The sequence below is a fragment of the Cheilinus undulatus genome, linkage group 16 (assembly GCF_018320785.1).
Source record: "Cheilinus undulatus linkage group 16, ASM1832078v1, whole genome shotgun sequence".
Lineage (NCBI taxonomy): Eukaryota > Metazoa > Chordata > Actinopteri > Labriformes > Labridae > Cheilinus > Cheilinus undulatus.
Genome location: NC_054880.1, coordinates 13341460 through 13350433, shown reverse-complemented (window position 1 = coordinate 13350433; position 8974 = coordinate 13341460). Strand labels below are relative to the sequence as shown.

General features: G+C 38.0%; 1 protein-coding gene across 1 annotated transcript; it reads left to right on the top strand.

Moving 5' to 3' along the window:
* Positions 1-613: 613 nt before the first annotated feature.
* Positions 614-8932, top strand: naxe (NAD(P)HX epimerase). Its single transcript, XM_041808270.1, has 7 exons — positions 614-759; positions 2782-2966; positions 3044-3152; positions 5082-5192; positions 5497-5607; positions 5938-6085; positions 7920-8932. The coding sequence occupies exons 2-7, from the start codon at positions 2800-2802 to the stop codon at positions 8117-8119; spliced, it is 846 nt and encodes a 281-aa protein (XP_041664204.1). The 5' UTR covers positions 614-759; positions 2782-2799; the 3' UTR covers positions 8120-8932.
* The last annotated feature ends 42 nt before the right edge of the window (positions 8933-8974 follow it).

The following is an 8974-nucleotide window of genomic DNA, read 5'->3' as shown; positions in this document are numbered from 1 at the left end:
AGCAGGGCTGAAAGATTTGGAAAAATAACGTAACTGTGGTATTTTTTCCCCAATATTGTGACTGTGATTAAGTATATGATTATTTCTAAGTTCCTCATGTTATTTATTTTCAGACAATATTATCACTAACATGATGCCAGAAAGATTAGACTAAGGCATTTAACACTTGTTTACATGATGTGCAGAGCATAACATCTCTAAAAAATGTATTTATTATTTTTACACACATTTCAGATTAGAGAAATATTGCACCTTCTACGATTTGAAAATTGTAGTAAAACATACTTCTGTTTAATATAAATTCTTATTTATTGCCCAGCCCTAATTAAGAGTTATGAATTTGACTGAACATCTGCTGGAATCTTGGTTTTTATGTTTCAAAAGCGTTGAGCACTTAGGTAGAAGAGACAGGAAACAGTAGGCCTGCTGTCAGCCATGTGAAATAAAATTGAAATAAGATAAAGCGCTAGAATTTAACACGACTTTAAAATTTGTAAGTGGGTGTATTTAATAATTTTCATTACTTAATTCCAAAGGGAAAATCTGCAACAGCAAAGGGACTTTTATTTTGACATCAGAGCTTTATTTTGTTACTCAGAACCCGGAAGTGAAGAGGGTGACCGTTGTAGTGCTGTCAATGTTGTTGCACGGTGTTTCCACCGTATATTAGCACATTATTGATCATTAAGTTGAACCACTGCGTTGTTTCAAAGAACAAAAGTGCATGTGAAGTTAACTGACAGAGATTTCTTTGGTTTGGTGAGTTTTATTTAAATGTTGTCGTTTAATCAAGCTAAATCAAGCTAGTAGCAAACATTTGCTAGCAGTTGACAACTTCAGACAGGTTGTACGTTTGTTAACCAACGTATGGTTGATTATATCGTTAGTTTTCTGTATCTAAATAAAGCTTTTCAGGCAACATAATGGGCTATAAATACAACTCTGACTCAATCAAAAGTTGACTGCTAATAAGCATTCTGCTTTCTGCTAAAGTTACCTTAAATGAAGCTTTTTCAGGTGTAGTGTGAATCACACCATAAAAGTAATTAGCCTGAAGTCCATTCACTGCCATGACATCAGCTTTGTGTGTATAGATCCTAACGGATACATTACCAATAATCTTATATGTAGCTATATTTTTTTTTCTCATTCAGCAGAGCTGCATACGATAAAGTCAAACATTTTATTCTAAAGTTTCTCATTAAATTCTGTATTTTTAATTGTTAGATTTCTTAAAACGGCTTCATATTGCTATTATTGAGTAGGTCACAGATGTGCGCTTAGAAAAAAGATGTTGCTAATAGTAATAATAATGGACTTTTATTTTGAAGGGCTTGTCTCCTTCTCGTCGTTCCATCACATCTTTTGTTTCATCCAAAGTTTGAACTGTTCCAGTTTTATTAGAAAAGTTTGGTTATGGTTGAAAGAATTTGAGACGTGATTTGTTGTTAAGAAGGTAGTGGGGGTCCTGAGGCTTTACCAAATGAGAATAACTGCTTTAGAAGATTTTTGATGGAGAGAAAAACATCTTACAATCAATTCACAAAACAGAGAGAAAAACAATAAGAAAAGACAATAAATTAATGTACAGTACAGTGCAGAAATTTTAGGCTTGTCTGGGGCAAAAATTGCAGCTGCTGGAAGGCGTATTTGTGGCGCCTAAACTGTCTGAGAGCAGGAAGGACAGAGATCGCTACAACCCAGGTCTCTGGTTTTGCTGTGGATTTTCCAATTGCCCAGTGCTAAAAAAAAAAAAAGGCTCAGAAAGAAGAGAGGCTGTCAAGCTTGACCTTGGCTGCAGAGCGACACATGCGTGTGGACATGTGTCAAGCTTGACTCTGCTTAGATATCCTTTGAAAAAAAAATGCTGCTGGAGAAAGAGAGGGATGACTGAAACATTGCCAGTGCATTTGTGCAAGTTAGACAATGTGTGTGAGTTTGCATGCAATTTTTGGTAAATGAAACAAAAGTTGACCCAGTTATTCTTTTATATTTTTGGCGGTGGTATTAAAACAGGCATCAATATTGTGTGGTTTTTACTAGTATCACTTATAGAAGTAAAAAAAAAATCTGGTATCAGGACTAACAGTCCTGGTTAACATAGGTATACAAATAGAACAAGCTACTGTTGCAATCAAAATAATCCAACCCCCATTGCAAATTAAGTTTATTGTGAAAATTTGCAGACTTTCTGCTCTTTGCAATGAACCAATCAAACAAATAGCTCAACTCAACAAATGCTTCAAGTGGTTTCCCCAAATACAACTGGAAATGCAATGTGGGTTCAATAATTTTGATTGCAATGAATATATCTTACATGTGAGCTGCAGGAATCATCAACTGTTTGCCTTTATTCCCTTCAAAAAAGTAACCATTTCAGTAATTTTCAGCATTAGTTTAGGCTGAATGCAGAGCTTTTACAAGCTCGATAATCTTTGTGTCCTCTCTTCCTGAAAAACAAGTTCAGCTGAAGCTAAGAGCATGGAAAGGACTGATGCAAATCATCTACACTTTGTGTGCTGTTCACAGCCTGCAGGTGGGTGTAGGGAGCAAAGAAAAGTCCAAACAAGCAGTGACAGCAGTGTAGCAGCTGTAGGAGGCAGCAGTGTCAGCAGAATGAACAGTAGAGCTTTTATAAGTGGGAAAAGCACATGACACCAAATGTAAAAGTTTCTTTCTTTGCTCTACAGTCCCATTTTTGGAACTCCATTAAGTCATGGGCTTACTGTGAGGTAATAGCTTTCCTCTACTTGAGTATCACCGTGATCTCTTGTTTTCCAGGAGTTTGGATCCCTCTGGATGTTGAGTGCTCGGGCTCTGTTTGGGATCGGCTTTCTGGTGACATCAAGAGCAGCGACAGTTCTCGCTCAGACATGCCCACAGTCTGCTGCAGCTAACAACCACAAGAGGGACTGTTTCAGCAGCAGAGCAGCGTCCACCATGGCCCAGACGGTCAAATACCTCGGGTAAATCTCAAACTCAGAGCATTTAGCTTACAAAAGTGTGTGTAGACTGTCCAAACTGACCTGTAGGTGGTCCACAGGCAGGAGGAGGCCCAGCACATCGACGAGGAGCTCTTCAGTGAGTACGGCTTCAGTGTGGATCAGCTGATGGAGCTGGCTGGACTCAGCTGTGCCACCGCCATCACCAGGGTGAGATGTCAGAAAGTGTCAAAGCCTTAACCTTTAGCTTTTTTATAACTCCAATATGATTTTAGTAAAACTAAAATAACATTGATACCTGTCTCAATACCATGGCAATCAAAACAGAACTCAGTAGTATTCAGTGTTGGCTTCATTCTTGTTTCACAATCATTTTCAAGCACTAAAATTTACAGATCAAACAAAAATGTTTAAAAGCACATCAACACAGAAGCCCAGGAGGGACATGGATAAACACATTTTGTCATTTTCTATTTTTCATAATAACCTGTAAGTTTTGTAGAAATGTTGAGAAATTAACCCATTATTAAGGGAAAACCAGCTTTTTTCTTTGAGATAATGAGAAGTAAGTCAAGATCTCAAGAAAAAAAAACAAAAACTAGTTGTTTTCTCAGCTGCAGCTCTGATATTAATTCCTCTCTTGTGCAGCTGTCTCATGAAATAGATGAGTTTTGTAACTTTCCTCATTCAAATAACAATGTTTGTATCATTTTAATACACATGGCACCAATAAAGCATTGACGTATGGACATATATACAACCTTAATTTACAGAGAACTTTTCCAAACTCGTGTTACAAACAAAGCAGAAAACAAGGCAAAATAAATCAGTTAAATCTTCGTATCTGTCACCAACAATATAAGGGTCAGTAAATATAAATATCAGAAAAAACACACCTGGAAATCTGTTTTAAGAAGAAATTTTTCGCTGAGTCTGCTCAGCTGATTTCTTCAGGTAGCTTGTTCCAGAGCTTCACCAGTAAATGCTCTGTCTCCATCTTAATGTTTGGATTATCTCATTGTTATTCTAAACACCAGAAGATAAAATGCAGACATTTTTGTGTCATTGAGTAGTTTGTCCAGCAGAGTGCACTCTGATATTTTACAGATGCATAATTCATCCATGAAGAATAAAAATTGTCTTCCTTGGAGCTCTTGAGCTCCATAGGTTCCTCTGAGTGGTTGGCATGGACGGCTTGCAGCTGGGGACTTGCCTGATTACAGCTTTCAACTATCAACTATCAATATTCAGTCTTTAATTTATTGTCATTATCAAATTATCTAATAAGCTGCACAGTGTCAGCAGCTATAATCACCAATATCTGTCCTATCCATTTCACTATCATCCTGGTTGCTAATACTTATAGATTTATCAGTTATCAAACATAGTTGTTATTGCTAATACTACACATACTGTTACCATTATTACTGGCATTTAGCCTTATAGGAAGCATAAGATAAGGATTTATGGCCAGGACACCCATAAATTTATCTTCATTATTGTTGAAGTCGCTCTCTACAGCTCCTCTTAAACTCAACACAGCTTCAGCAGGAGCACCACCAATGATAATAGATGGATCATTCTAATATTAACACTGGGAATTATACTGAAAAGGGGAGGTGATTATTGCAGAAGACGTGCAGCATTTAAACTCACTTTAACATTTATAATAATAGTACTAGATGTAAACCTGACATTAATAGGTGTTGTAGTTGGAGTCAGGCGGGCCTACAGCAGCAGCTTATCCATACAAATGATCCAGATAACCCTACAATCTCAGGAGCTTGATAAATTATATATTTCTATAGATGGATTATGCAGGCTTCCTAAACTCTCTGCAGCATGATTTCACTATTCACAGATTATCTTAAATGCACACATATCAGATACACTGTATTTCTCCATCTCTAGCTGCTCTACCAGGAAATCACAGGTTGCAATTCCAGATCAGAGACGTCAGTGATATGTGTAAAACTGATTACTGTCTGAAGAAGTGTATAACCACATCACTCCATCCTCATCTTTTCAGAGTATCCACTCCAAAGGAAATCCTCTGTTTCATACAGGATACCAGTTTTTGTGCTGTTAAGTGTAGAATTCTATATATAGATATTGATTTTCTGCCGGTTTCACCCCCAGGCATATCCGCTTACTTCTCTGGTCAAGGCCAGACCCTCTCTGCTGGTGATTTGTGGACCAGGTAACAACGGAGGAGATGGTCTGGTCTGTGCTCGACATTTGAAACTCTTTGTAAGTGTCCTTTAATTAAGTGACTGTAAAAAAAAAGTGATGAGAAACTGAAAGTTGAGAGAAATGTTATATGCTGTGACACCAGAAATGTTTCTTTCATTGAAAGACAAACCTATTGAAAGGAGAAAAGTATATTTATGCAGTGGAGCTCTGATTTAAGAGCTTCAACATGTCATTGACTCTTCTGTACAGCCGACTAGATCAATACTTCATTAGTGTATTTGTTGCCTGAGAGGAGATTTATTTTCTCTGACAGAGTTGCTGTTTTTAATTCTCAAACTATCAGGAGTGTTTTCTCTCACAGGGTTACGAGCCGACCATCCTGTACCCAAAGAGACCAAACAAACCTTTGTTTCAGGGTCTGACCACACAGTGCCAGAAAATGGAGATCCCCTTCCTCACCGAGATGCCTGAGGTTTGGTTTTCATTAATAATGTATTAGAAAGAAAATGACCTAAGTATTATGGTTATTTTATTTCCATCAGTATGAGCGCTGTCTTACCCATTATTAGATCTTGGGAAAGAGGCTCCAGCATGAATCAGATAAAGCTTTTATTATCCCTGTGGATGAAATGTCATGGGGGAGAACCTGCATGAGTGACTCACCAGATGTTTTCTAGTTACACTTCTGTGATTTTTGGATGTGTTAATGTCTACTTTGTGATAACAGAATCAAGTTGTTTGGTCTTTTGAGCCTGACTGAAAGAAAAAGAATAATTGAATGTGTAATGATGGATATATCCAGGCTCAAGTGATCGATGAGGCTTACAACCTGGTGATAGACGCCATCTTCGGCTTCAGCTTTAAAGGTGCCGTGCGAGAGCCTTTTGGTACCATCCTGGACGCGTTGAAGAAGACAACAGTTCCCATAGCCAGCATTGACATCCCCTCAGGTAAGTCCTCGCAAGATGGATGTACAGCCACAATTAAAATAAATGGGTGCTGTGTAAAACGTAAATAAAAACAATGTAATGATTTTCAAATCTCAACATATCAGATGTTGAAACTGAGACATTTGACCATTTAATGGAAAAATATTAGCTCATTTAGAATTTGATGGTGGAAACAGATCTCAAAAAAGTAGGGACAGGGCAATATTTACCATTGTGTGGCATCTTTCGGGAGTGTCGTCCCATTCTTGTCCGATGTAGGATTCTAACTGCTCTACAGTCCTGGCTCTTCTTTGCCGGATTTTTCCTTTTATGATGCGCCAAATGCTTTTCCTTTTGGTGACAGATCTGGACTGCAGGAAGGCCAGTTCAGCACCTGGACTGTGTGAAGCCATGCTGTTATGATGTGATATGTGGTTTAGCATTCTCTTGCTGGACATATGCAAGACCTTCCCTGAAAGAGACAATTGTCTGGATGGGAGCTTATGCTGCTCTAAAACTTCTATGTACTTTTCAGCATTGATAGAGCCTTTTAGATGTGTAAGCTGGCCTTGCCACAAGTGCTAATGCAACTCCATACCACTAGAGATGCAGGCTTATGAACTGTGTGCTGATAACAAGCTGGATGATCCCCCTACACTTCAGTCTGCAGGACACAGCATCTGTGGTTTCATAAAATAATTTCAAACTTTGATTATCTGACCACAGAACAGTTTTCCATTTTGCCTCAGTCCATTTCAAATAAGCTTTGGTCCAGAGTCCAGGCATTTCTGGATTATGTCCACATATGGATTCTTCTTTACACAATACAGCTTTAACTTGCATTCATGGATGGCATGGTGAACTGTGTGGACAGACAGTGATTTCTGGAATTGTTCCTGAGCCCAGTTTGTAGTATTATGTACTGTAAAAGGTGGGATATCCAAAGTTGTCACAATTTTATGTTGAGTATCATTTTTCTGAAATTGTTCCGAAATTTTAAGATGCATTTTTTTCAAATATAATGATGCTGCTGGGAAATGATTTAGATTTGAGCTTTTTTCTCAGAGTTTTAACACGGAAACTTCAGCCCATAGACTCTCCTATCTTCTTCGAATGGAAGAGACAGGATTGAAACTTCAGTGTTAGGGTTAAAAAAGATAATTGTAATCACTTCAAGAAGCAGATAAAATTGAAAAGGCTATCTTCTTCCTACTTCGCTTTACGCAGGAATCGCTGCACTTTCTGAGGAAATCTACGAGAAATAAAAGGCTGAAGGAGAAAAATTAGTCAGTGGAAATTAAACTCTGCTATCTTCTTTATAACAAGACTGGTCTAGCAAAGCTCTTTTGTGTTAACATGTGCCGTAAAATTTTCGCTTCTGCGTTACGATGGTGATGAGGGGAAGGATTTAGTGATGATTACTCTCATGCATCTGTAAATGATAAAAATGTTACACATTATCAATAACAGTGAATGTGCAGCTCTGTCCTTGTTGTAGAGGCAGATTTATTGTGCAGTAAACCACTTTTCTACTACTTTTTGTGTTTCCTTGTGTAGACGGAGATTGTATTCACAACGTTGGTGTCTAAACATGGAGCTATTTGAAGATGAAAACAGAAAACGAAGCAGAACGCTGTAGTGTAAACAAGGCCTCAAAATAGGCAGATTTTTTTATTCATGAAATGGTCAATGTCTCAGATTTGTTGTTTGCTTTCCATTGTTAATAAAATATGTCTTTATTAGATCTGAAAATCATTGCATTCTGTTTTCATTTTATTTACACAGCGTCCCACCTGTTTTGGAATTGAGGTTGTTTTTTTCAATAATACGTGACTTTATCTTTGTTCACTTAAAGGCTGGGACGTGGAGCAGGGCAGTGTGGACGGACTGCAGCCCGACATGCTCATCTCTCTCACAGCTCCGAAGAAGTCTGCGTCCCTCTTCAGAGGGCGGTATCACTTCCTGGGAGGACGCTTTGTGCCTCCTGGACTGGAGAGGAAGTATGAGCTCAACCTGCCTCAGTACCCTGGCACGGACTGTGTGCTGCAGCTGTAGAGAGAGAGGCTTAAATGCTGTCTGGAAAGGAATAGTTCAAGATTTTAAAAAACTACATACATCCACTCTTTTTCCAGAAGTTTAGACGAGAAGGAGACGATCATTACCGCTCCTATGGCTGTGATAATTCCTTTGCTTGAGCCTGAAGTAGGCTAGCCTGGCTTAGCGTAAAGACGGTACGTATGAGTTTCTAGGTAAAACATTTGAACACATTGATTATTTCATGTGTTTTGTTTTTACTGCAAGGCCATGTCTTGTATGATATCATCATCCTCTGACCTATAATCAAAACTGCTTGACTGGATAGAAGATCAGCAGTTCTGCACCCTAAATGACAAAAGCTTTTAGGTATAGCTTTTCTGTATAGATATAAGTGATTTAGTCAGCTTTAGAGGCCTTGGTAGACGTATTTTGGAAGTTTGGACAAGCTGCCCTGCCTCTAGTCTTTATGCTAAGCTATGCTAACCTCCAGACTTCAGTACTCTAGTAATTGAAAATCAAATCCTCAGTATTTCTGAATCCTTAAAATTTTCTTCTGCATTCTGACATCAGTTCACAACAGCTCCATGTGAATATCTATTAGGTTACAGGTGATTAAAGGTGAAGTCAGGTTAAAAAAACATCCCTTTTCTTTGAAAAGTATAAGTGAAAACCTCACAAAAGTGGTGTAAATCTTCACATTTAATATTTGAAATGAAAAATTATAATGAATTACTATTCCTTTAATTTAAGGATGATTTGTTCCAAGTGGTGTATGATTGGTGAGATATCAAGGAGGCTCTGCTGTACATGTAATAAATGAAGATCATGATAGCTTGAAGTTTCCCTTGTTATTTCTTCTCTACCTCCGACCAT

Coding starts and splice junctions, on each gene's coding strand:
- naxe (XM_041808270.1), top strand. CDS start 2,800: ATGTTGAGTGCTCGGGCTCTGTTTGGGATCGGCTTTCTGGTGACATCA. Junction 2,967..3,043: donor CAGACGGTCAAATACCTCGG/GTAAATCTCAAA, acceptor GGTGGTCCACAG/GCAGGAGGAGGCCCAGCACA. Junction 6,086..7,919: donor CAGCATTGACATCCCCTCAG/GTAAGTCCTCGC, acceptor GTTCACTTAAAG/GCTGGGACGTGGAGCAGGGC.